Source organism: Oenanthe melanoleuca, chromosome 2 (genome assembly GCF_029582105.1).
Source record: "Oenanthe melanoleuca isolate GR-GAL-2019-014 chromosome 2, OMel1.0, whole genome shotgun sequence".
Classification (NCBI taxonomy): Eukaryota; Metazoa; Chordata; class Aves; order Passeriformes; family Muscicapidae; genus Oenanthe; species Oenanthe melanoleuca.
In genome coordinates this window covers 75399553-75427419 of record NC_079335.1, presented here as the reverse complement: position 1 = coordinate 75427419, position 27867 = coordinate 75399553, and the positions used below count along the sequence as shown (strand labels likewise).

At 36.1% G+C, this 27867-nt stretch overlaps 1 protein-coding gene across 3 annotated transcripts in view; it reads left to right on the top strand.

The window, feature by feature from the left end:
* Positions 1–27867, top strand: part of CDH12 (cadherin 12) — a 519546-nt gene that overhangs the window by 452930 nt on the left and 38749 nt on the right. For all 3 annotated transcript variants that reach the window (XM_056485304.1, XM_056485303.1, XM_056485302.1), the window contains 2 exons: positions 1195–1362; positions 18946–19133. In XM_056485304.1, coding sequence (XP_056341279.1) covers positions 1195–1362; positions 18946–19133 — 356 coding nt within the window. The remainder of the gene's footprint in view (positions 1–1194; positions 1363–18945; positions 19134–27867) is intronic.

Genomic DNA, 27867 nt, shown 5'->3' with positions numbered 1-27867 from the left:
AATTGCTATAGAGTTTAATTCAATGGGAATTTTTAATAAGTTCCAGAAATAGCAGATTTAGGTCTAGACTCTCTATTTCTAGACTCTTAAAAAGTATTATAAGTATTAATGGTTCTTATTCTGGTTTGTTAAGACAGCAGTGGTTAGTTGCTATAAAGATAAGAATGGTCTTTTAAGTTTGCTTGTTGCCATTCCAGACCCATTTTAACACCAGGTAAAAAAATTGCTTTTAACATCAATTTGTTTAATACTAGAAAATAAGCCAATAATAACCAGGAAAATCATACTTCCAGTTGGTTTATTTTTCAGTTTTGCATGTTATCTGCACCAATGTGCACCTAGACATTTTCTGATATCTGTTGTTGAATAAATAGCATTGTGCAATGCTATAATTATTTGTAAAATTTTGACAAATTTTCTCCTACATATTTGATTTCAAGAAAAATCCTTTAGTACCCCAAACCTTTTAGATTTATACAAACTTATCAGCTAATTTGTGTATTCAGTAGTACCTCTCCCTTTCTCTCCCCCTCTTTCTCTCTCCAAGTCTTCCTTTTATTCTGTATATTTTTAGCATACCAAAAAGGAGATTATGGCATATCTGCTTAGACAGCGGCTGTCAAAAAAGACTAAAAGTCATATCTTACTGTGATATTTAAATTAATTGTTTTTAAAGGAAATTCCTCAAATTTTTATTGCATGTTTATGCTATATCAAGGAAACTTTCTCTAAGAAAGGGTCTTCAAATAAAGACTTCCTTTTGTACAAAGGAACATTATCTTGGCCTACCGTAACTTGAATTAATTGTCAAGTAGATGGTTGGAAACAGCTGAAGACTCTACAATGCAATGCCACCACTTGCTACATTGCCTTAATCTGTACCAGGCCGTGTTCCTCATCCCTGATGTGGCAAACCTCTGATCACAGCATTCACATCCCTAGTGAAAATGCATCATTCTCTTTCATCCATTCACGTCCTGATTGAAAAGACAAAACAGCCATTTTGAGTGGTTGGATAGCTGACAAACACACTTTTGAAAACCCTGAGTGATTTGCATGTTTTTGTGTGGTGTCTCATCCACCCATTCACAAGAATTCTATTCCTGGTTCAAGATATCCAGTATTAATTTGTAAGAGTAGACAATCGCAGCCCTTTGTTTATTTGCTCCTTTTCTTTCCCATTTCTTCTCATAGGTGTAATAAGAACAGCTTTGCCAAATATGGACAGAGAAGTGAAAGAACAATATCAAGTTCTAATCCAAGCCAAGGACATGGGAGGACAGCTGGGAGGACTAGCTGGTACTACCACTGTAAACATTACTCTCACGGATGTCAACGACAACCCACCCAGATTTCCTAAGAGTATGTAGCATTCCAAGCACTGATTTTTAAATAAGCATGACTAAAAGTATTAATTTGGAAAAGTCCTGTAGATAAGAAACTGAGATCCTGGAAAAAAACATTATATGATGAAAAAAAATTAGATATCCTGGTTTGTTTTTTTTTTGTTTTTTTTTTTTAAATATATAAAGTTCAGTTTGAGAGTATGCATTGAATATTTAAGAGGATATATACCATCATTCCACAAAACCATCCTAAGCCTAAGAATTAATTTCATTTAAACTATAAAAATTATTTGGGAAATACTATTTTATCAAGGGAAACTACATGAACCACTTCAAATCACAGAAGGTTAAAACCTGAGATTTTCAGTTGCCAAAGGCAGAGCTAGTTCATGCTAGACATTACTGTTATGATATTCAGGAACAGATTTTTTTATATGTCTTGGCCCAGAGGATTATATCTGTCCCTTAAAACATAGCCTCAAAACAGTGATCATTCACTGATAATTTATTGTGTTTCACATCAGTTAGTTTAAATGAAGCTTTTCAGAAATATGCTAATTTAGAGAGCTTCATAGTCTGTGTGTGATTAAGAGGATTGTCACTTATTTGTCTCCATAAATTTACTGAAGTTTTGTATATTCCATACGTTCAAAATGCAGAAACTAATCAAGCATAAATCTTGATAACTATGCAAAAATAATTAGCTGCTAAAATTTGTTAGTAAGGCAAATTTGTATTAGAATATATTGCATGAATCTGCAGTAAGATCACAGCAGCTTTTTACTTTGCATCTCTTCCTTGCCCATGAATTGAAATCCCACTATATGTATTATGAATGCTCTGTAGGTACAAAACCGCATCTGCAAATGTGAAGTTTTCTCTCATATGAAAATTCTTCTTTTGCTCAGTCTGAAAATGTATCGTGTTTTTGCAGGCATGTAAGAAAGATCATGTTATGAGAAGGATCCATTTGATCCTTCTGTCTCTCACACTCATGTCTAGATGGTATCCATAAAACAGGCCAAGCAATTATTCATAAAACTTCCTTACTTTCTAATTATATTTAGTTCTAATGGAGTCTTTGTATTGTACCCTCAATGTATTTTTCTTGCAGCAAGTTGCCCCTTTGCTTTGAAACTTAGGTTAAATTTCAGAATCCACATCCTCTGTCAGATTTACACAGGCTAATCATATATCATACAACAGTTTCTTCTCACTTGTTTTGAATCCATATTCACATAATTGCCTGCATGTTAGTCTCTTCAAAGAATTCAGAAAGCACTGCAAAATATCAGCTTTATTTAGAGAAGCTGTGCTGATTTCTCTTTTTTCAGTATGGGAAATTCTCTATGAGTTGAGCAAATCTGCTCCTACTGTTTTGCCTGTATGTCAGTCATATCCATCCTTAGCTCCCCTGGACTCCCTGGAGAACTTTTGGGGAAAAAAACGTCAGTGTTATATTATACCTCCAAGCCTTCTTGTGCCACAGTGGTTTGAAGCAAAATATTGCACATCATAATTGTTCCCTTATTTCATTCTTCAGGCTCTTGGGCATGTAACAGCTAATCCAAATGATTTGTTACTGTTGTGTCTGTTTGTTCCACAACTGCTTCTGTAGCTAATTTAACCTTCTCCTGAGTCCCCTATAAAGTTCTAGGGTAGAAAAAAATCTCCAGTTTTTCTATACTAACAATAAAGAAAAAAAAAAGAATAAGTTTTACATTTGTCATCTTATCTTCTCTGAGAACTTCTGTATCTCAGTTTTGGACAGGCTTTACACAGTTCCTCTCAGGCTTTTGCTTCCAGATGTCTTAAAAAACAATTATTATTAGCTTGTTTGCAGAGATTTATTCAAACTCATTTTTTGTCTTTTTTATTGTGGTTTTATAGATAAAGCAGGTTTTATGTTTCTGTCTATTGTCCTCTCTGAGACACAGCTTCATTTTTTTGAAATATGTGCTCTTGCTTTTATTAGCTATGTTGTTTGCCCTTACAGATTTGCCTTTTAATGGATATGTGCATTTGCTATGGGTCTTCTAAATTTTATCCCTAGGTAGCATCCACACCACCCATAGTGATTTAACAGTCTCAGCTATCCCATTCAGAATTTCTATAGTAATATGCCTCAGTTTTGTTTATTTCCACTTTCTTCTTATTATTTATTTAACTGAATACAACCATCTTGTAATTCTGGTTTCTATTGCTCCTGCACAAATATTACATTTATACTAATTATAGTTGTTGCAAAATGTAAAATAACTAGGGAACTTTTCCAGAATAGCTAATGTTAATACTGTCCTCTTTTTTAAGTCTTAGTTGACAGCAATGCCTCTCACAAACGTCATTATCCCTCCACTGATAAAGTCTTCTATGACTTTCCTGTGTATTTTGCTCCTTGATACTATGCTGCTTGACTGATTTTCTTCTTTCCCACAGATACTGAACACAGGTATAACTCTGATAATTTTTTTTCGCATTAGGCATTAAAGTTACCTATATTGGTTCCCATTTTAACCCTTGGCTTTATATTATGGCTTTCTTTCTCCTCTTTACTGGTCTCTAGTTTGATCCAGCATGAACTAACACTTCTGAATTTCCTACTGGGCTATCATCTCCTTCTGTAGCATTCTCCAGTGAAGAATGCAGAATTCTCATCACTGCACACTTTGTCTGAACTGCATACCTTTGCAATTTTTTTCTAATTTTGTGCTTTCCAACACCTGAAAATTCGGAACCTTCCACTAGATATCACAATGGTCATAGAAAAGCTTTTAAACTTTCATAAGCCTATTTTTCTCTTGGGCAAAATGAATTTTGCAATTTTTCCTATTCTTTAAAAGGTCCTCCAGCATTCCAATATTGTGACTCGCTTCTCCTCACCACTTTTTCTCAGCCAGACATTTAAAGTGTTGCCTTTCAATCTTTTTCTCCTGATTGTACATCGTGAAACTAGTCCAAACTATGCTACTATGAATGTCCTTATCTTCAGGTTTCATTTTCTGGCCTAAATTTCAATCCTAAGACTTATTTTTTCAGACCTTACATGGTATCTCTTTTCGTTTCATGCCATGCTATCAAAGCACTTGTGGGATGCTCCAAACCTGATCAATAAGAGAATCCTCCCAGAGGGCCTCTTTGTACCATCATTCCTACTGTCTTCATCCTCAGTGCTTGTTAAACTGCCCACAATTACAGTCTGCTCCTTCCTTTCAGCTGGAACATTGCTGTTGGAAAGGTACCATGGATACAATAGTCTGGAGACTGAAAGCTCAGTATATTGGCAAGCTTCATGTGCCCAGATCACACTCTCATTCTGGTTTTCAATTGTATATTTTACTTCTTTTTTTGTTAGGGGCCTTAGTATTTTATATCTTATTGCATGCTTTCATCTACTGTGGTGGTGCAAAAATACACAAGTTTCTCATAATGTCAGATGGTTTTCATGACACAGAGAAATCATGGAATATATCATTGTCTTTGAGGAACATAGCCTGCAGATCTCATTTAATGCATGAATTGCAGTTATGACATCTTTGCCCAATGGTTGCTATGAAGAAGAAAAAAAAAAAAATCACACCCAAGAGACCAAGCTTGTCTAGTACTTTGCATGCTAGTAAGGTTAAAAACCTTTTCTTTCTATTATATCAAATGTCACACAAGACAAATTACAGCAGTGACTCTCAAGAAAACAGAAGAGAATAAGACTGAAGATTTGTGTTGATATTGAAAATAACAAACACTTAACATGGCTTACAAGCTAAAATGTCAGTGTGGGGACTCCAGTGTATTGGTCGAAATTTCCTTTTTTTCTTTTTGCATGTGTTACAGGCGACAGTCTCGATCAGTGGGGATTTACTTAGCCAGCCCTGTTTCTTTAAGCAGTATGAGAGATGATGTGTAGCCTGAAATTCACATAGACACAAGGCCAATTACAGCTAAACAAAATAACTATGTGAGAAAAAGTGCAGTATGAATTATGCTTCGAACGTAGCAACTGTAATTTTTTTTTTTTTTCTTGAAAGCATTGCAAACATTCAGAGTAATTACATTCCAGGAAGTGGAGTTTGCAATTTGCTTGACTACCATAGTTAAAACAATGTAGAATTTTAGTTTGTATAAAAAATAAGTCTTTAAAATCCAGTCCGTGTAGGTGCCAAATTCAGGCCTGGCAAGAGGTCAGGAATCCCTAGGTGCTGCTGATGTTGAGACCTCCAGTACCCCATTGCTCATCATTGGCCAACAAAGCCAGGAAGTGCAGACTGAGAAAAAGGACTAAAGGTCCTTTAACACAAACTGTTGCAGGGCTAAAGTTTTTATGTCACATAATCAGGACCACAGTTTTACAAAGGACTTATGCCAAAGAAGCTATGCTATAGATCACCTAATCAAATAAGAAAATAATCAATTTTGCAGGATAAAGTTTAAATTTATTTTCTGAACTTAGTAAAGCTGGAGAAAAAAAAACCCAGGTTTTCACAGCAGAAGTAAGAGTACATGTATTATTAATATTTGGAAGGAGCTACATTGATAAATAATACATTACAAGCTTGCAAAAAAAAGGTATCATGAAACACCTTCATCTCATTGAGGGTCCTTTAAGGAGACAGGCAGGTTTGGAAGGGTTATCAGCATCCAGTGATGAAAAACCGCTGACTATCCTGCTGAACATGGAATTTTTTATTTAGAACCTGTGCTTTTGAACTTATTCAGTGGGGAACTCCCACCTTGCATGTCTCCTAGTAATGAGGAGTGTAACAGAGAGGAAACCTCTAAACACGTATTTCTGTCAGAGTTGTTTGACCTGCAGGTATCTATTGGCCCACATTTCAGAAAACTGACACTTCAGTAAATGGATATTTTCTTTAAAACTAGTAGGAAAAAATTAATCTGAATAATTTTATTAGCAAAAATTTACTTCCAGAAGTGTTTTCTGTCTTCCCTGGCTCTTCATTATTACAGCAGCTTTCTGCATTGCTGTGCATGTTTCATTGTTAAAGGTACATCTTTTTTGTAAATATTAAAATAAATATTTCATACCAAAGTTTGATTTTTACCAAAAAGAAGAGGGAAAAAAAGTAAGGCAAAGACTGTATAGGTAAGTACTTTTCCTATCATAACAACAATGTTCAAGCAATTGAATAAAAAATTGGTATAACCTAACAGTGCCTTTGAGCAGAGAGGAGTGGACAAAAGCTGTCTACGTGTAGGCATGCATCCTGCTCCAGAAGGGAACTGGTGGCCTTTCTCTCTCAGCTACTTACGTATGATCACTGGCTAAGTAAAAAGATATTTCAGCACATCATTCCTGAAAGCTAATGTGCTAACCCTTAACTCATCAAGCAGTGGACCAGTCTGAGCAAGACTGCCAGGACAGCAGTGGCTTGTTTCCAATTCTTAAAATAAGCTTCAAGAACAAATGGATGGGTTATATTTACTTCAACATTTAAATGACAAAAAACTATATAATTAGTTGGTATAAATTATGCTTTATGGAATCAAACCAATTAAGGGAAGTGGGTGGATTCATATTTTGTAAGTTTATTATGCTTCAGTTTTCCAGTCCCTTTGTTCACTGCTGACAGAGTGAGTTTGAAAGCAATTTAGAAAAATAAACTCTTATATGTTGAGCAATAAAAGCACATGTGAATCATTTTAGTCAAAGGGATAGTACGTCATTTTATTTTAATACGACATAAATATGCTTTTAGAGAATAAGACCCTGACATAGAAGAAATGCAATTGAATTTTAAAATTTATATCCTTTTTTTTTTTTTATTCTGATATTAGCAAATAAAAGACCATTTCAAGTGTCTTATGAAGTCAGAAATAATTTTGATTTCTTTTTAAAGTGCATATTTTTTAAGGTGACATGTCCTGAATTTGCTTTTTTGAACTCAAAAGGACTATTCGGATAAAGCTATATTTTATCACATCATTTCCAGCTAACAGAAGTCAATTTTGTGAGAGCATGATTAAAAGTTTTTCTAATAGAAGAAAAATTAATTAAGGTTTGAACCTGATACTTGAATTTTGTCTACTTGTGCATGTCTTAACTTTAAAAAAAAAGGCATCTTTGATGGTCAGAAACCATTATCTCAGGACTGCTTTGAAACCACATTTAAAATATTCAGACAGCTTTAGAACAAGACCTAGACATCACAACGGCCTTTTTTTTTTTTGCTGTCATTGGTCTTTGCAAAAGCATTTCAGTGAAATCCATCAAGTTAGTTTGCATAAAAGAGCTAGGCAAATTTCCAGAAATGCTAAGATGTTTGGAATCAGAAACACAACTATTCATCTTTCTGGTAGTAGCACCTTAAATAAAGTGAGTTTGAAGAATCATTCTTACGACCTTGCACATCAGTCCATACTGTAGGAGCTTGCAGGTATTTGGGTTTGAATTTCACCAGTGGCCAGTACAGTGCATTCCACAGAATATATTAAATTCTCTATTGGAGACAGCAGAGGAAACAATAATCTTAGAGAGAAAAGTTCATGAAACAGACAATTCAGAAAGAAATAGAAAAACATTTTTCATTTATGCAATTTCAGGAATTCCCACGCAAGTGAAAAAACCTATGCAAACACAGACTACTCCTTTATTCACTTAGTTATATAACCTTGGCATGGCACTTGAATGATCTATTAACTGGATAATATTATATAAACATATTATGTATTATATATTAGGAATAGACTTCGCATATTATTGCCCTTTACATTGCATCTATTTTCTGTGATTATTTATTGGTTTGCAGCTTATTTTAATAGGTGTACTGTCAAGTACTATGATCTGTAGAAATACTTAAAGAGAGAGAACAACAAGTGCTGAACCAGGAATAGCCTGCCTATATATACTTATGCATGTAGATTTAAAACTATTATCATAGTTACTTATTTATATATTGTCTGAAGCTTAGTGCATCACAGAAATTGCACATGCATTAATTATCCTAAGTTTTACTGCATTAAAGCTGGTCAGTTTTTAACTTGGTAAACTAAGTGCAGCTGATTCCATTCAAGTGGCTTTGAAATCTAGCTCAGATTATATTGAAAAATTGGTTCAGAAGCAGAGTGCAAGCAAGAGGTCTTCTGATCCACAAGGGATAGAAATGCTTCAATCCATTGCTCTGGATGAGTGGGATGTGAGAGACAATGGTACCTACTTTTAAAAATTCCAGAAGAACGCAACACAAATCCCACCCAGGAGTGAACTAGAAATCTACAGAAAAGGATCGTGTGAATAATAAATTATTCTGCTCACTAATCTAAAAAATTTAAATAATGAAAGCAGAGACTTGATTTAAAAATAAGTGAGGAAGATTTATTCCCTCCTTACTTGGACAATTTAGAACCAAAAAGCTTACTTGCTTTCCTTTAGCTAGAAAACTGACTCAGGATTAAGTTTCAGATCTGCCTAATTAAGCGTTTTAACAAGTCTGCACAACTTTCTGGGAAGTTGTTCTACTCCCTGTAATTTAGATATGGAAGTATGGTTTCTCTCAGTATTTCTGTTAAAAGTTGTGCTTTATATACAGCACTTGCAACTTTGTTGGCTCTCAGAATGAAAATGAGTCCATCTTCCATTGATTAAAGAATTTGCCTGGCAGACAAGATGCCCTAATTCAGTTCCAGCAGCTAATTACTTATGTTATACTAACTGGGAGACACCTGCACAGGACAGGTCGACCGATTCATTGCAGACTAGCCTGCAGGCAGAGATTAGTTGTGAGACTGAGACAGCACTTGCTTTGAATCAGAAAAGGAGGGAAGGCCAAATCCTGATTTTCTCCATCTTTAATTTTCTAATGTCTGTGCCATAAGACATAAAAAGAAAACAGCACCACCTTGGTCTTGTTAACCAAGCTTATATTGTTTAATGTCAGAAAATCTTATGCAAGCCTGATTTTCATTTACCTGCGAGTTTTGAGTAAATTAAAACTTCATTTTAGAGTTAAACATATACTTTAACCAACCATTTCAAACAGTGATGGAAGCTAGGAGTGCCAAGGCTCCAGAAATGGGATCATGCAATTGCAAACCAATCATGAAAACAGCACTCATTTTGGATTGCAACACCTTTGACTAGCTACTGCTTTACCATCAGTAAAACTGCAGCCAAATCAGTACAATGATAAATACCAGCTGACCAGTATTTTGCAAAGGGCATTTACAGGAATCAGAGGAGAACCAAAGGTAGCTCCTCTTTACTCCACACTCTTTCCAAATCTCACACCTCTGTACTATTTGCATTTCTTTCTCACCTGTCTCATCATCCTTTGGCCTCCCTTTCTTCTTCATCCTGTATATCCTTATATTCAACAAGCACTCTTGTCTCCACTTTCCTGTGAGAAACATATACTTATCCTTGATCTCATTTTCATCATAAAACTAGATTGTGGCCATCTCCTCCTTCAACTCCACAAGTAATTTTCTTTCTTTTCCAATGGTAGCACTGCAAAAAGAATTTATACTTTGATGAGTCACTTCCAGCTCTTAGTTTCTCCATATTTTGTTATGCTGAAATCATGAGTCTTCAGCAGCCCAGATAAACTCTTTACCTCTTCATCTTACTTGTTTAGGCTACCACCCTGTCACACAGCTCAGTGACCTTGTCTGATATTTCTGTTTCGCTCACTTGAGTTGCACATTTGACAGGTAGCCATAAAAACCTTCTGTATTTTTATTTTCCCTGCATCACCATTTAATCAGTGAAATTATGGACATATTTCATAGACTAAAAGATATACAATGGCTTATTTTATTTTGCTTTTCAAAGCAAAAGAAGGACATGACAGTATCTGAAGATTTACATAGATTGTACTGTTAGTCTTAGAACAGTCCAGGGCACAGTTTTGACCCAAATCAAGTAAAGCTTCCTCTGAGAAATTCAGGGCATTTGGAGAAATTAGTAAAGATCAGGAACTATTTTCTGCAGTCACTTTCCATGAAATTGACCTATTTTGGTGTGGGTAAAAGAATTTAATAACATGGAATTAGGCCATTTATATTGGCTGGCTTCTGGGCCACAGAGTACAGCTGGTACTCTGAAATTTCTTAGTACATTTGTAGCTTTTTTGAACCTAAGTTTTGCAATCCAGGCTGTGCAGCCCACAGTTAAGTAGCTTTCTATCATTATTTGTGTGTGTCCAACATAAAGGAGTTAAATTTTAACCTCTATAAAAATTTTATTTATACTTATACCAACTTCCTCTTAATTTTTTCTTATTCCTTTCCATACCAGAATTCTTCACTTACTTTTAGTAAGAACTGATTTTTCCCCCAAGGTGCATGTATCCTTAATAAAAACTCTCTGGAAACATCTCTTTTTTGTAGCTGTCACTGTTGCATGTTCATAGTCATAAAGCATACTAATTGGAAGAAAACTAAGAAATAAACTGGAGGGGGAGATATTCAATTACCACAGACTAAATGTTTAGCAAATTGTTTGTCTGCTGCACTTCTATTGTTTTTTAACTCTCTCAAGAATGCATAAGTAGCAAAGGTTATCTGAGGACTGCTTGGAGTAAGTATTGAATGAAACAAAAAACCTGTTTAAAGGTCTAAACTGAGAGACTAAACCCTCAACTGCAAAGCAGAGCATAAGCCCAAATATAGCTATTTCATTATACTACTCCATAGCAAATGAAAAATATAGGTAATTTCTCACTGGCTAAAATACAATGCTCTGCTTGCACTGTAAACAATAGTTCGAGAAATGAGCACAAGAGTGGTTCGAAGTAAACTATTGTCTATTTGTCATAGCATTCTGTTGTTAATTTATTTCCCTCCTGTCATCATCTCAAAGTGGTAATTGATCATTAATGGAAAGATTAGGTAAATTTTTAAACACTTAAATTATCATCATAGTAGATTATTATCATTAATAATGGTATTTTACATCTGCTACCTTATGTAGAGAAGGTGCAAATAAATACAGTTCATAGAAATTCAACAACCTTTGGCAGGAATCATGCCATTCACTCCACTACAATATGTTTTCTGTGGGGAGTGACAAAGAAATTATTCATTCAAAACACAGAGAGTATTTAGATTGGATGCATGAAATTACTCTCAGTAACCTTGGCATGTCTTGAAAGCCCCATGAATCTCCGCCTACTCTGATATTGAAAAGTAGCTAAGGCTACAGATTTAACAGCATGGGCCTGCATTGCAATGCTTTGAGAATTGGTTCCAAAGCGACTCACTGACAACAGTGTCACTTATTGTGTCACTATCAGTTCTGGCAGCATCTGCCTTTTTCCCTGAGGTCTTCCATCCAAGTAAGAAATCAACATATCCTTTGTGCTTCTAGCCATAGTGAGCTTACTTTCTGAAAATTTAGAGACTACAGGACAACATAAAGTGAAACAGACCATATGTAATTATCTAATTATAATCAAAATAGTTTAGGCTCATGATTTTCAAAAATATCTAAAAACTGCAGTGGTATTCAGATTTTCAGCAATGTTCCACTCCTTGTAAAAGCATTAAATGGGATGCCCTAGTGCTTGCAACAATCCACATATTCCTAGTGACAGCAGTAGGAACTGAGTTGAAGATACCAAGCAGTTTGTAACTGTCTTCTGTGAGTCCAAAATGTGTTTTTAGTATATTTGTATAAAGAAAGTTATAAAAATAAAAAGAAAATAACAGGAATATTCTAGAATATATATTTTACTTTTTTTTCTTGAATTCATGACAATTATTTCATTCTTGGTGGCTTCTATGGAAAATTTTTTGAATTTGTAAAGGTGATTGCCTTGCTCACAAGAGAAGAACCTGCAATTAAGAACTCACTACTTTTGCATTTCACTGCAAAATGAGCAGTATTTATAGAGAGAGCTTACTTTAAACGCTTAAATTGTAAAACATAAATATCACTTGTGATAAGTTGAGCATACTTGCTATAAATGAGAGAATACAAATACAAAATATGCAATTTCTATCCCATTGTATCACTATTTTCATATCTATATCATACACTAAATCACAAGCATTTAAGAAAACTGCATAGAATGAACCAAAACTTGCAACTAAGTGTAGTAAACTATTATGAACTTGTACTTGACGATTTCACAATTTCATCTTTAAAAGCAATAATTTTTGGCTGCCTCAGCCTGTGCCTGTATGGGGAAGAAAAGTAATATGGAGATTAAAGGAAAAAAATTGCCTGGAATGTACCCAATGAATATTTTAAAAAAAAAAGTCTTCATAAGGAGTTTTTTGAGTAATACAGATGTTAAGCATGCTTTGTTTAGGTGATTTTAGGGATACAACTGAGGTGTGACTTGGAGGACTTAAGATAGGAACCTATTTTCCTTAGTTGATGGAGAGAAAAATTATTCTTCCAATACAGATGATTTAGAGCACCTGGCTTAGATCCTAAAGTGAATGGTTTGACCATATTCGTAAGACTGAATGAATTGTAGTAAACGTTGTGTTATTATATCTTGTGCCAGAGTGATAAAGAAAATATGAAAAGGCTCAGCAAGATATTAAAGAAGCAGGGATGCTAAGCAGAGCATTACAAACTCTATGTCCCATCCTTCAAAATGTTCTTTTTATAATGTTAATGTCTTGCATGTACCTTTCAATTTAAATTTTATAGAGGGGATACGTGTATTGATTTACTTCATGGTGAAGGTGTGATCACCGGAATATTACCAACCAACCTACCTGATAAATGCCAATTACATGCTGCTTGAGATTCTGAAAAAGGAAAGACATCTTCTCCTATCTATAAGTCATGCTACACATTGATAATTCTTTATAACTACTATGTAATTTACATACAAAACAACTGATTCAAGCTTTTGGACTATACTCTCCCAAAATTACTTCTCTCATTGGATTATTTTTTTTTTTTTGGTAGTAATTTCTAATTAGTAGACTGAATATTAGCAGAACAATTCTTCATAGGTTATGATACATAATGAAGCTGATCATGTGAAACTGGTTTTCCACGCAAGCCCTCAGAGTTACAGAAAGTTACACTAACATGTGAATGCATTGGCAAAGTCATATTTTTCACAAAAAAAAAAAAGTGATAAAGGTGGGATCTTTGGTATACAACAATAACATCAGGATTAAAGGAGTTACTCAGGAATTTGATTAGTTCTCCTCAGCCTGTGGAATATGGAAACTTCATATTGTTTAGAAGAAACTATTCGTTATAAACTTGAATTTCTAGAACTGAGCATGTTCTTCCCCTCTTGGTAAAGCTGTGCTACCATACAAAGATGATTTAAGATCTTCAAAGAAGATTAAGTATATCCTTGCCTCAGTATTAGGACACACATCTGAGTGTGCATGGTTCCAACTACTTCTATAATTATTTCTACATTATGTTGTTCAACAGAGTATACTCTCTGTTGCAACAAGTCTTCTCTATGCAACAACCAGCACACTTTGGAGATAAAAGCTGTGGGCTTGAGTGTCTTGAGAAAATAAGTCAACTGGCATTTCCCATTTCCTGAACATTTTTTGCTCCCACAAGGGGGATATTAATGTCTGTGGAATTATTCTCTGACATGCAATGGGGAGGTTTATTTTTAGAAAGCTATATGACAACACCACCATATCAGTAGGGAAAAAGCCCTAGGAAATGATTATACTGAATATTTCAGCATACAAAAATTATACCAGTATAATGAGCATCATTTTCCTTTTAAAGAGGTGGAAGTAGAATGGCTTCAAAAACACAGTCTGCTGGCTCACCTCAGGGGGTGATAGAGTTCTGGCTCAGGAACTGCCAGCTCTGGGGAAGCTCCATCCTGTGGATTATCCTTAACTAGGGTAGGTTCCAACTCAAAATGTTTTTTGTTTCTGCTCATTTTCCCTTAAAGTACTGGGGACACTTAGACATTCACAATCTCTGCAGCACAGGGAAATGCATCTTTCCAGGTGTGGACTTTGGAATCCACAGAAGAGAACCAGACATTTTTAAGCATGGTTATATCTAATAGCATGTTGTATCTAACGAGGCCATAAACTCTCACTCAGAGCAGTAGGTTAAAGACCAGAAGGAGCCTTTCCATAACTGAAGTTTTACAAGCCCATCCCAGATCATGCCTGACCTGCATCAGGCACATGGTGACAAAGCCTGGCTTTTTTTTCCCTACACAATGTCCCAGCCCCTCTGCAGGGCACAGAGCCACACCCAGGAAAGGAATGAATGCATCTTTCTGCTGTGCTAAATCACATTTCCCTAGTTTTAGGAGAACATGCATCAGATGCTGTATTTACTTGGCTGATTAGTTGTAGCTGATGTAGCAGGTTTAATATATTGGATATATGCTTATATATTTACATTATACTTTCCTTTGGCTATTACACTGTAGTTAAAAAAACAGTGAGAAAATAGGAACTGTTGTCTTATGATTCTCCCTAAACAGACATGAATCAATGTCTTTACAGCCTGGGTCAGGATAAAAATTAAAATGCTTTGGTAATTAAATTTAACAAGAATATTACAATACACTGTCTCTTGGGTTTGAGTTTTGTTGTTTGGGTTTTTGCCTTTAAGATCCATTGCAATGCAATACTTTGGTAACTGCCAGAAAGCTGAAAAAAGTACAGACAAAGAAAATTCAGGAGAGAAGAATCTTGCACAGTGCAAGTATGATGACAGATTAGAAAAAATGTTCGAATAACATTTACAGCTTTTTGATTGAAGGTCATTATGCATTTAGCTGAAGTCCTTTGATGCTAACCGGGGTTGTTCCTTAGTGGTTGTTTTGCTGATGAGAAGTAATGATGGTGCTATTCCTATCAGACCTGAAAAGCTTCTGGTAAAGGATGGTGTAATCTTCAAGTAAGAAACAACAAGGAAAAAAACCTCTTTGTAAGTAGAAAACAAACAAAAAAAGCACCTAACCTCTTTGTAAGTAAAAATCAAACCCCAGAACAGCTTTTGAGCCTTAAAAACTAAAACTAATCTAATCATGTCAGAAGAACTGTAAATGTGTGCTGCATTTCAGTCAATATGACTGATTACCTGTCACTAACTCAGCTCTGATTTCTTCTCGCTGTGCGCTTTGGAACCATCTTTGTTTTAGAAACTCAGAGGCAGCATGTATGAATTGTTAGCTCACCTATGCCTCATTTTCCTGAATGATTTTGGGGCCAAGTAATTAGCCCTGTCAGTTATTTCAGCTTAAAAGCTTCAACAGCATCATCACTCATTTATTTTTATCATTCTCTCTGATGCTGCTCAACATGAAACAAAAAGACCTGACCAAGAAATATTTATTGCTACCAGCTTTCCTATACATGAAAATATCCTGACTGGCATGCAATATATGTGACTAAAATCAGCAAAGGAGAGAGTAGTTGCAGTCCAGTTTTGTACAGCAGTTTGAGGAAAGTGAGGGATTTCTCCTTTGGCACATCCTGAAAGGCAGGAGCAAGTTTAAAAAACATGTTTAAAAGAGATTTACGCAAGTAGAAGAAAGATTTCTTTTTGGCAGAGAAGTCTCACAAACAATATTTGACAGAATTACTTGTGCAGCACAACCAGCTGCTGCATAAGTTTGTCTGAGGTGCTTGTTCCATCATTCCTGGAAGCTGAAGAGAACAAGGTTTTCAGGACCTTTGGGAGTAAAAGACTATTATTCAGGCCTGTTTCAATATACCTGTATAGCACATGGAGGTAGTAGTGTATACAGGCAAACTGGACAATAAAAAATGAATAATGCTAAACTGTCACAGCAAGTCCACAGCAAGAAGTAATGTCTGCTGGAAACAGAAAAATAAAATCTAGAAAACTGTCTTGCTATCTCATTTGATGTATAGTTTATATTGATCATTTCAAATGCCTTTCCTACAAAGACTGAGCCTGCCTGAGTTCAAGAAGCGTTTGGACAACACTCTCAGGCACATGCTGTGGTTCTCAGGGTGTCCTGTGCTGGGTCAGGAGCTGCACTTCCAGCTCAACATATTCCATGATTCCATGATTCTATTATTTGAGGGAGGGGAGGAAAGGAATGAGGGTGGTTTCATGCTATATATTATATTCTCTTGAAGTTTCTCTGTGAGCTGGCAGCAATATACATTATTTGTTTTCATTTATTTTATTCTGAAAGCAAGTTGTCACAGTAGAACAGTTTCCATGTGCTGTGAAGATAATGTTACAGGAGGACAATGGCACTGTAATTACATACTACATCTTCAGAAATCTGACTCTTGCAGGGTTGAAGACTGCTTCAGAGTTTGAAATTAGTCTGGATGACCCCATCTTTATTGCTGTTGAATTTCTGGATATGATGAAATGCCAAGTCATTGAAAAAAGCTGATAAGAGCCTAAACAATGAGAAATGAGCAATTTAGTCTTTCTTTGACTTCATCTAAGTCCTATATGCTTTTCAGCCAGGTAAAATATTTTATAGGGAAATTTTTGTTTTAATAAATCTGAGTGATCTTCAGGTCACTAAAAATAGATCAATTTGTCAAAGATGGAAAAAATCTATGATCATATGCTCTTACACTTCATTTTCATTAAAACTGTGGATGTAAACACATGTTATCTGATTCTGTTATCTGATATAAATGCCTGTAAAAGACCCGGACATGTTGTCAGGTCTATGTTGTAGAAGCTTAATATAATATTCAAATGTATATAAAGGCCTTTTCAGTCTCTTTTTTGCATAACTGGCACAGCAAAGACCTAGTAATACCCATGTTTGTAAATGACATTAAATATAGGAGGATTTGTAATTGCATCATAAATACCATGTTAAAATTTTATTCTATACTCAGAATCACTGAAGTACAGCTAAGAAATAGCTGAGACTATCTTGTCATGACACCATTTTGTGTCATAATAATCCTTTCCTGCTGTTAGAAGAACACTGAGAAGTACAGCTTGCTTTAGTATGCTCCCTTGGAAAGAAAAGTAGTGAAATGATAATTGCTCAGTGTTTAGTAGCTCAGTCAATGGGTAATACAAACCTGCACGCTGTGATGTCCAGAAGTGAATGCTGGCACAAAATTACTTTACTTATGGGGATTTTCTCGAACAAAAAGGGCAAATTTTGCCTTGTGGTATACTTTGCATACTGACTGCCAGAGAGGGAAAGCAAACAAAGGACATTTTTTCAGAGGCAATCAAACAGACAATTTTATGGGTTCCATAGCCCAAATGACTAGCTCACAAAAGACTGAGCTTTTTCCTAATCCAGCAGTGCTAATGTCATTTCTTCATCACCTGAAAAGACTGTAAAGCTGAAAAAGCTGACACAGCATGCATTGTAAGGAGATAACGACAGGGAGCAGCATCTGCTGTTTAATTCAGCAGCTGAATGTGAAAGTCATCTACCCTGCTGTTACATAATATACAGCTTCTCAGAGCCTCGTTTTGTGATGTGTGGCTGAACCACTGCCGGGTGGAAATCTCTGAGACATCCCCCTAATGTGTTTCCCAACAGTCACAGTTTCCTGTCTTGCTATGCTGTTGAAAAAGAGGTGCAAATTTCCTCCTACACGTTGCATGTAGCAGAACCGAGCAGGATGTTTTCTGAGAGCTGTGGAACATTGACCCAGGAAAACAAAATGGACCAAGGGAAATAAAATGATGGAGCTAGCTTTGTTGAGGGATAGAATGAAGTGGATCAAACATCCTGGGCTCAAAACCAGCTCCAAAAGTTTCTGGCAGTTTTGACAGCAGAGACTGCTACGTGAAGAAAGGTGAGCTCTGCCTGTCCACTGTAAACACTGGTCATGGAGGTGTTCACTGGCAGCTGAGCCAAGTGACAACTCTGGCGAGAGCTGCAGCTAAACAGGGAATGCAGGCACTTCAGGAGCAGTGAAATAAGTCAGGGCACCATGTTACAAGCCCAGACCTGCTGCTACTGCTGGTGCTAAAATCAAGGCTGCCTCCAAGTACTTTGAATTTTTTCATTTAGTTCTATGAACTATTATGTCTATCATTTTCCAACATAGCTGTTCCCCTGAATGAAACTATTTTCTCCTCACATGTCAGTAGCAATACTTATTTTAAAATTAAAATTCCATTTTTTAGTGGTTTGTTTTTATTTTTTAGTTTTTTATTATAACTTGCAGTAAATAATCTGAAAATAAAGGTGTTCTAAGTTAAAAATTGTATAGCTCTGAAATTTTAATAAGAGCACCCTCTGGTGGCTCATGTATGAACAACAGCTCTTCCAAAAGGAGCTGTACATTTATTTATAAACCAAACAAAACAAAACAAAACAAAGCCAAACAAAAACAAATTAGCAAAAACCACAAAAAATAAACAGAAGGAGGAAAGTGTTTATAAATATGTACTATCTATAAGTACAATTTAATTCTATAAAGATTCAATCACATATGAAAAATTAAAAATAGAAATATAGATAGATATCTCAAGAGATACAGATGCTAAAGCCTTTACAGTCACAATGAAAAAAATCTAGAATCTAGAGGAAGTCGATAGATAAAACTGGCATATATTTTTCACAACCCTTGTTGTTTTAATCTCCTAATTTTAATTAGATTATTTAAGTCTTTTTATTTTGCACAGGCTTAATGATTTTAATGAGAAATACCTGTGTTAATTACCAAGAAATCCCAAGAATGACTGTCTACCACTTTGCCACAGGTATCTTCCATTTAAAAGTACCTGAGACCTCTCATGTTGGTTCTGCTATTGGACGGATCAGAGCTGTGGACCCTGATTTTGGGAAAAATGCAGAAATTGAGTACAACATAGTTCCAGGAGATGGAGGAAACTTGTTTGACATCACGACAGATGAGTACACCCAGGAAGGAGTCATTAAACTGAAAAAGGTATGTGGCACCAATGGGTGGATGTGCCTATGACTCAGGTGGTAAACTAGGTAAGGGAATGAAAAAATTTGCAATTTTATGTCATAAGTAGTTCCCAGTTGTAGTGCTACATAAGTAGTTTATGTCTCTATTTGAATCCACAGTTGTGATCTTCATTTTAAAAGGCGTTGCAGTTTAGTTTCTCATTTCACATACAATCAGGTATGATGTTTCAAGGTGAAGAAGTAATTCTAATCTCTATCTAGAAAGTACAATTTCTCTTTTATGGGAAGTTTTCTACCTAAAACTATGCAAAAACCATTTTAGTTCGGAGCATGGAATGAAAGAGTTATATTTTATGTTAGATAAAATGTAGTAAATTTTCAGTAATAAGCATTTTATTTAGAAAATTTTGGCTTTGTGTTCGCTATATTAATAATCAATATTATAAAGTACTATGGTGAATACAGTTTTTATTCAAGATAGGAGAATCCCAAACAGCTGCAAATAGCCATGTCCTACTTCCAATCTCATAATAGTGTACCAAGGAGCTGGTCATTAGATACTAATGCAGGGAAACACACTACATCTCAGTCATTGATGTTGCTTTAGTGCAGTAGAATAAGATCAAGATTACTGAATTTATGAATTTCAAAGATGGAAAAGGTGCATTTCATTTAGAATTTAGTGATTAAAGCACTCTACTGAATGTATGAATTTCAAAGGTGGAAAGGACACATTTCATTTAAAATTTAGTGATTAAAGCACTTAGTAGGAGAAAAACAAAACAGGGATTTTGGACACATTTTAACCAGTTATTTTAACAACACATTTTAACCAGTTATTATTTTCTGAGCCCAAGCATTTACATATGCACCAATGATCAGCTTGTTCACTAGAAAGAAATCTGAACCATAGGTCATTTTGGGAGGCACAATTATGTTTTATAGACAGCTCAGGCTAGTAGGGGTAAATTCTGTAAAAAAAAACCAAACTATTAGCTAAACACTTCACAAGGGTCTGGGAAGGAAAGAGTTCTGGTCATGTATATTAAGATAAGCTTTAGGAGAAGTGAAGCTTTAATTCTAAGAAAATTTAAAATGTAGGTGCTTAACTTCCCTCGGCTCTGACCATAGATCTATATTTGCATTATATTCATGCTAATAATGGAAGTGTTGGCTTCAACCTCCTGACCTGGGAAATAGTAAATTATCCACGGGTGCATTAAAGAAGGAGATGCTGTCAAGCCACTGACTCTTTTGCCAGCTTTAATGACATAAAATGGAAGCCACTATACTCACAGGAAGTAATTTGTCAATGAGACAGGAACTCTTTGACCTCTTCATACCCTCCTTCTTTTCTGACTAAAGGTTTGAGTGTTCTGTTTCCTCCTAATGGGAATTTGTAGACTTTGTTTCATTTTTAAAACCCTTCTGGTCACCTTTTCCCCTCCATGCAGATGACTCAAAAATGGGTGCATCTGGAGCTGTCAGACTGAGCAGCTGCATACCCCTCCATATGCACAGCCAGTAAGAAATTGCAGTAAGTAGAAACCATTAAAAAATTAATATTTGATCATCAAGAGCAGATATTGGATAGAATTCAGTTCTCCTTGAATTAGTCCTAAGTCTCCTGTGTGTTTCTTGTTTTTAGACACAAAAATAGAATTTTCCATAGTTGTGGTTAAGTGTATGTATTACCCATTGGTTATCCAGGTTGACAGTATTGATGTTGATAAGAAGGGTGCCAGGGTAATTAAAAGGGACTGGGTCTATTGGTTGATGGGAAAGGAGGTCAGGCAGTGCTCTGCTCAGTTCCTTCAGTAGCAGAAATGAATAATGAAAGGAACAGAAAAAGCTGTGCTATCAATAAGTGGTTTAAGGGCTGGTGTCATGAGCACAATTTTGAGTCTTTTGATCACAGGGCAACTTTTACAGCACCAGGCCTCATAGAGTCAGATGGGCTCCTTCTGTCTAACATGGGCAAAAGGATTCTAGCCCATGAGTTGGCAGGGCTAATTGAAAGGCCTTTAAACTAGATTTGAAGGGAGAAGGGGATGCAACCACGCACTCTAAAGACGAGCCTAAGGGTTGTAAGCCAGAGTCTGGGGTGAAATCAGCCCAGCTGAAGTGCATGTACACTAATGTACCCAGCATGGGCAACAAACAAGAGGAGCTGGAAGCCATGGCACAGAAGCAAAGCTATGACACAGTAGGCATCACAGAAACATGGTGGGATGCCTCCTGTGACTGGAGTGCTGCAATGGATGGTCAAGGCTTTTCAAAGGGATGGGTGAGGAAGGACAGGCAGTGGGGTGGCTCTTGACACGGCAGACTGAGAGGCTGATGGTGGTGAGATTGTGTGCCAATGGGTAAGGATCATGGGGAAGGCCAACAAGGCAGACATCCTGGTGGGAGTCTGTTATAAACCACCCAAACAAGATGAAGAGGTAGATATATTATTCTATAAGCACCTGGAGGACATTTCAAGATCACCAGCAAGGAGTGGGCTTCCACTAACCCCTCTTTTACAGACAGAGAAGGGAGTGGGAGATACGGTGATCAGAGGTCATTTGGGGTGCTGTGATCATAAAATAATAGTTTTCAATGTTTGGTGAAACAAGGACAGGGATCAACAAAACTTCTACACTGGACTTCTGGAAGACAAACTGCAACCTAATAAGGATGTTGATCAGAGAGTACCTTGGGAAATAACCCCTAAAAACAAAGCAGTCCAGGAAGAACGGATGTCAAGAAAGAAATCATACTTCAAGAAAGAAATTTTGAAAATGCAGGAGCTAGGCTATCATATGTGTCAAAAGACAAGCTAGTAGGAAAAACAATTGACCTATCTGGGCAGGGAGGTTTTGAATAAACTAAGGAGAAAAAAGAGGGTATATAATCTGGAAAAGGGGGCAGACAAGTCAGGAAATGTTTAAAGATGTCATTAAGGCATGCAGAAAGAAAATTAGAGCTGTGAAAGAAAAAATTAAATTGACACAATCACTTCTATATCCAGATACTTTAGAATTGGCCATGGTATTTAGTCTTTCCAGCAACAAGATAGGGCATAAACTGAACTAGGGAACTTTGACAACAGGAGAACTTTGACCAATGTTGCCTAATGTAAATGACAGATCTCTGAATATGGGGGAAAAACTTATCCTAATCCCTTCCTAATCTTCATCACAGTGAGAGGGGGCAGTGAGAGAATGTGAAGATCAGGAAATACCAGCTTTGTTCTATGCAGGAGTGTGGATAGAAGACAAACCAAACACACAGGGCCTTCAGCAAAATACGCCTTTATACTGACCCTACACTTTGTTCTTCACAACACTTTTATCAGGTAGAAGATTCCTTTCACAAAACTTTAAATCATCCAGGTATTTTATGAACATTTTGTGATCATCCAAAATCCATCCACTTAGGTTCTTTGTTGGACCCCAGGTTAAAAAAGAGCAATATGGATTCTTAAAGATATTGTTCACTCAGTTGTCTTTTTATATCTTCACACTTGTAGTAATATAAATGTATTTTCATGGGTTTCAGTTTTCAGATTACAGAAGTGCTGGACACTCAGAATTTAGTAGACACCTATTCAAATGCATACTACTTGTACAGTAAAAGCCTACAACAGCATTATTCATTTTACTTCAGAGAAGCAATTTTACATTGAAAGATGTTCAAAACACTGATTTGACCTTGTGGGGTTTTGCAAACATTTAGTATGTATTGAAGTCTTTTTTAAAATGAAAGTGGGTGAATGAATAAGGCTGACACATTCAATTAAGAATTACAAATAATAAACAGTGAAAGCCACTAATAAAAAGTGGTATATGCTTTAAAAACAGGTTTGTGCTTTCTTTTCTATTATAGCATATTCTGGTGCTGTAAGTGCTGCAGTAATTTAGTGCTGAGCCACTTCAAAATAATTTATAAAATTTGCTTTTATTTCCCCTGGAAAATTTCTGGCAGCCAGAAACTGTCCATCACTGTACAGACACTTTTTCTGGTCTATTGTTATGCAGAAAAACATTGAGAGATTTCTATATCAAAATTGATAAAAATGAAGCCTTCCTGGACTACCTGTATTTTTGGTGGAAAATAGTTTTGATGAGAAAGAAATTGCACAGGCCAGACTATTCCTTTTAGCACACTAAGTGTGCTGACGGATGCAGAAGTCCATTCTCTGCTTCAGGGATGCTAAATGGGTAAGAACAGCTACAGCTGGACAAGTTGCAGATCTTAAATCATCTGTTTTGGTTGCTCATTTATTTTTGTGCTATGATCCTATATAAGTCTGATTACTACTACTTTTGTGCTAATTACATATATTAAAAATGAAACAGCTTTTCTTTCTGCTAAATAAATCATCCAAATGCCATCTAGCACCACTGTGTGGTTAGCACTGTAATATTTTTTTCTCTCAAAATAAAAAATAAAGAAAAATAGTATCCCTCAATAAAGGGTGGGGAGGGGACTTGGCTTAAAAGTAGTGCTGTCTACAGTTCTCTGTAAGAGTCAGAAGTATTAGAATAGAATAGAATAGAATAGAATAGAATAGAATAGAATAGAATAGAATAGAATAGAATAGAATAGAATAGAATAGAATAGAATAGAATAGAATAGGAGTTAGGTATAGAATTATAATTCCCTCCCTTTTCTAGTGCTGTTTGATACAGAGCTTATTGCATTTGGTATTTAGATAGTGTCTTCAATCATACCTGAATCTTCAGCAAACTACAGTGGGTGTAAGACAGAAGGGGGCATCTCCTTCATGCCAGAGCATAGTGGCCTCAGATGTGTCAGGAACAGGACTGGTTTTGAAATCTTTAATGACCAGGCACAACAGTAAAGGAAAACAGAAGGTTCCAACCTTCCCTGAAAAATTTTCACTGAATTTATTAAACCAAGGATGAGTTTATATGATAAATCCATTTTGTGCAGAAGCCTTTTAATTGGCTCAGCATGTGCTAATCTGGAAACTGAGTAGAGTTCAGGCACTTGTAGTGCTTGAAGACATCACTTTACTTATTTGTGCAGTGTTTCAATAAAACCTTCAAACACAACTGTTTCTAGGCTTCACCTCCTACCCTGCTCCATGATACTGGGTGAACTTCTCCACATGGTTCAGTGGAAGCTCAGGGGACAACCACATCTTGTTTTTCTGTAAATTGTGCACCACTACCAAAACTAACTGATCAGATGACAAAGCTGTGGCACGAAATCCCCACGTGTCACAACATTGCACAATGAGAAACATCAACTTTAGAGATGATAAAATAGAAGAAACTGGGGGACAATGAACAGAGCCAGAAGCTGCAGGAAAGCATTAGGAGTGTGTGCTTCCTTTTAACTTCAGGAGCCACTTTTTAGAACCCTTTAAGTGCAGCCAGCAAGTAGTGCTTTGTGTGCTGACTAAGCTCAGTTGTGTTGCCCATGGGACAGCCCATGTATATAGCTCTGCGATGTTGCTGTAATATAAGAGCAGTCTGAAAACACCTGTATTACACAAGAGTGAGCATAAGGCAGACTCCTGTCGTCCTTCAGCGAGAATTGAGTTAAAACTACTCCTTCCTTTACTACCAAAACAGTTACAGACTGCGCACCCCACCCCACCCCACCCCACCCATTCTTTCTCCAAAGGCAGGGAATTTCCTCTGCAAGTGAAAGCACAGGCACTGTCTGTTAATCTGTAATTATAACTCATGAGTTTGTGAGAGTGACAATAGTGGTTGTGCATTTTGAGCAGGTGATATTAAATCCTTCAGTACAGGCAGAAAGTGGTGAGCTGTGTGCAGATACAATCACATGTGCAACAGATAAAGTAAGGAGGAGGAGATGTTTAGTCTTTGTAGTTTGTGGATAGAGCTGTTTGGTTTGGTTTTCCCTGGAACAGAGAAAGACATCTTCAGAAATGGGTGACATGCAGCAAACAAGAGAACCCCTGACACTGGTCAGCTTCTCCCTTTCTCCAGATACAGAACAGGCATGCATTTTACACACTTCTCATCAAATCTTGAAATACCACAGATCTTATCTTTTACTGTGCATTCTCAACTCTAACTAATGAATGCTCCTGGTTAATCTAAAGCTTACTTTACTAAACCTCCTCTGTAATACCAGTCATTTCCTATTTAGAATCCAAGGCAGAAGTCCAGTTACTGAAATTTAACTGCTCATATAGAAACTGTGTCAATGTACAGCAAATTGTCTTATGCCAATATTTTACAAAATGTATAGATGCTCAACCCATTTGAAGGGGATAGTGTTTCTGGCTTTTGAGACCAGCACATGTGACTCAGAGCTAGTCTGAAATTGCACAATGCTAGTATGAAGTCAAGCCTTAGTTATTATACCCTTCCTGTCAACCCAGTCCTACTATCCGTAACTATCCATATGTCCTGGGGCTTAAAATCTCATCCCAAAATATAGCTTTTCTGTCATTGTAGGTGAAAGCCTCTATCAGAAACAATACTCTTGTATTTCTTATGTGTAGATAAAACCCAGACATTTCTGGAGTTTCCAGTTCTGCTCCTTTGTGAAGCAGAACAAAGTGACAGGGTAATTATATCTTTCACACCATTTTTTTTCTTTCAGTTCTTTAATTCTCTCTCTTTCTTTCACACTAGCTAATATAAAATTTTAGATATAGATGCATCTATATAGCAGCATTTTTAACTTCTGCCTTGAATCTGGAAAACAGAATATTTAAAAATAGATTTATTTCTAATACAGAGCTGGTTTTGTGCTGTCCTAGTCATATTAAATAAGTCCATTCATGGTACTTACACAGTTGCAAGGTAAAGTGATTTGCCAGTATGTGTTTGATTTGGGGATTTGTAGAATGGCTTTGCTGTGCACAGGTGTGTATATGCTGATAGCACCTCACTAGGCAATGATATAGAACAGCTTGTAACCTCAACATAGGAAAAAGCAGATGAGGACAAGTTGAGGGGGCCAAAAACATCTGTTCTGTCACTGGCACTTAGAATATAAATTAGAAATACTCAGTTATTTAATAGTTCACAGTAAATAAGTCATCACCTTAGCATTAGCAAAATAATGTTTACTACACAAAGAAACCCCAAATTTCTACAAAATAAAGCCTTATTCAAACTTACCTTCTGCATGTATTTACTTTTATAGAAGGAATAAATATTTCTCTTGCTTAATAAAAAAATCTATGAAGTAATTAAATTAAAATATTATTAATTAAAAGACATAGCAAAAATCTTACAGGGCTGGTTTGGGGTTTTTGGCACAGTTCAAACATTCTACTGTTTATATCCTTAGCAGCATTCCAGATTCAAAATGAAAACGGGACTGAGCACCCTCAGACAGTTATTATATAACAGCAAAACAGTGATGTTTTTTGGGTTTTTTTTAAATTTAGTTTGGGATTTTTTGTTTGTTTGCTTATTTGTTTGCTTTTGTTTTGTTTTGTTGTGTTTTGTTTTAATACAGGTAAAATATTATGTGGAACACGTTTTCCTTGACAGATTTTAGTGATATGTACTAAAAATTAAAAATATAATAAAAATGGTTTTTTAGCATGTTTAAAACAAAAATTCCAAAAATCCAGAAGGATTTGCCTGGGATCTATGCAGACATTCAACTCTAGTGTTTTTAGGCAGACTCTGGACAATTCAGACAAATGCCTAAATTTTAAACTGTCAATGTTGTCTGTATGACTCACCTGTTCAAACATGGGAAAAACAGAACTGATCAGGAGATTGCAGCATGAAATCCCCATACATACAGGACAATAAATACTTTTGTTACATGATATATGTTGTACAAAATCTTTTTCTATTTGAAATTAAGTCCTAGACTTACCACATGCAACATTCCCCAACTCTCCATACATTTCAGTTGCAGCTTACCCTCACTTAGGCTAAAGGCTAATTTTTGCTATTTTGTGGGAGTCTGTCACTGATGTCTTTCTCTCATCATTTTCCACCTGTCTCTTCTTATTTTGGCTGCCATCAGTGCTTTGCACTGACCACATAACCTCTAACTATATTTTTCATCAGATCCATTGAAGGACAGAAAGAGAGAATGAGTTGCTCTGAGGTTCAGTGGAAAAATGTCATCCTTTCTTGGGATCACACTGCTTTCTTAAAAATATACTTTATATTTCTCCGTAGTGCTGGGGGGTAGAGAAGTAATGCAGCCACTTTGTCTGCTTCCTGGGTGCTTGTGCAGTGAAATATGCTGGTCTGAACACACCAACAGACAGAACTGTTTGACTGTTTGACATCTTACTGCTTTCTGTTCCCCTTGCATCATGAAATGTGACTGGGCACTGGCCATGAACCATGATCTGGTATAGGTACCTTCAAGGGTAATTTGGTTAAAGACAGTCTGCAAAGACTGCATGAATTATGGCTCTTTCCATTAATATGTCTCTTTGCAAATATACTGGAGCCAATCTGAAAAGTTTTGATACAGTTTTGGTGGTATGAAAGATGCATATAAGGTATTACTCAGAATTACTACCTACATGGAGCTTAGATTTCTTGCTTTCTCTAGATTAATCATTTTTTTGTAGCTCAACGCCTGACTTTTTCTTCACCAGACTAAGTCCTTAAACTTTAGATTTCTCCTCTTATTATATTTTTTAAAACAATTTGTATAAATATCTGGAGAATAGTTGTTTTTGGTTTTGGGTTGTTTTTTTTTTCTTTTGGGTAAAATTGTTTTGGCAATGCTTAACAAGTGTGCACTACTACAGCAGTATAGAAAAGGAAATC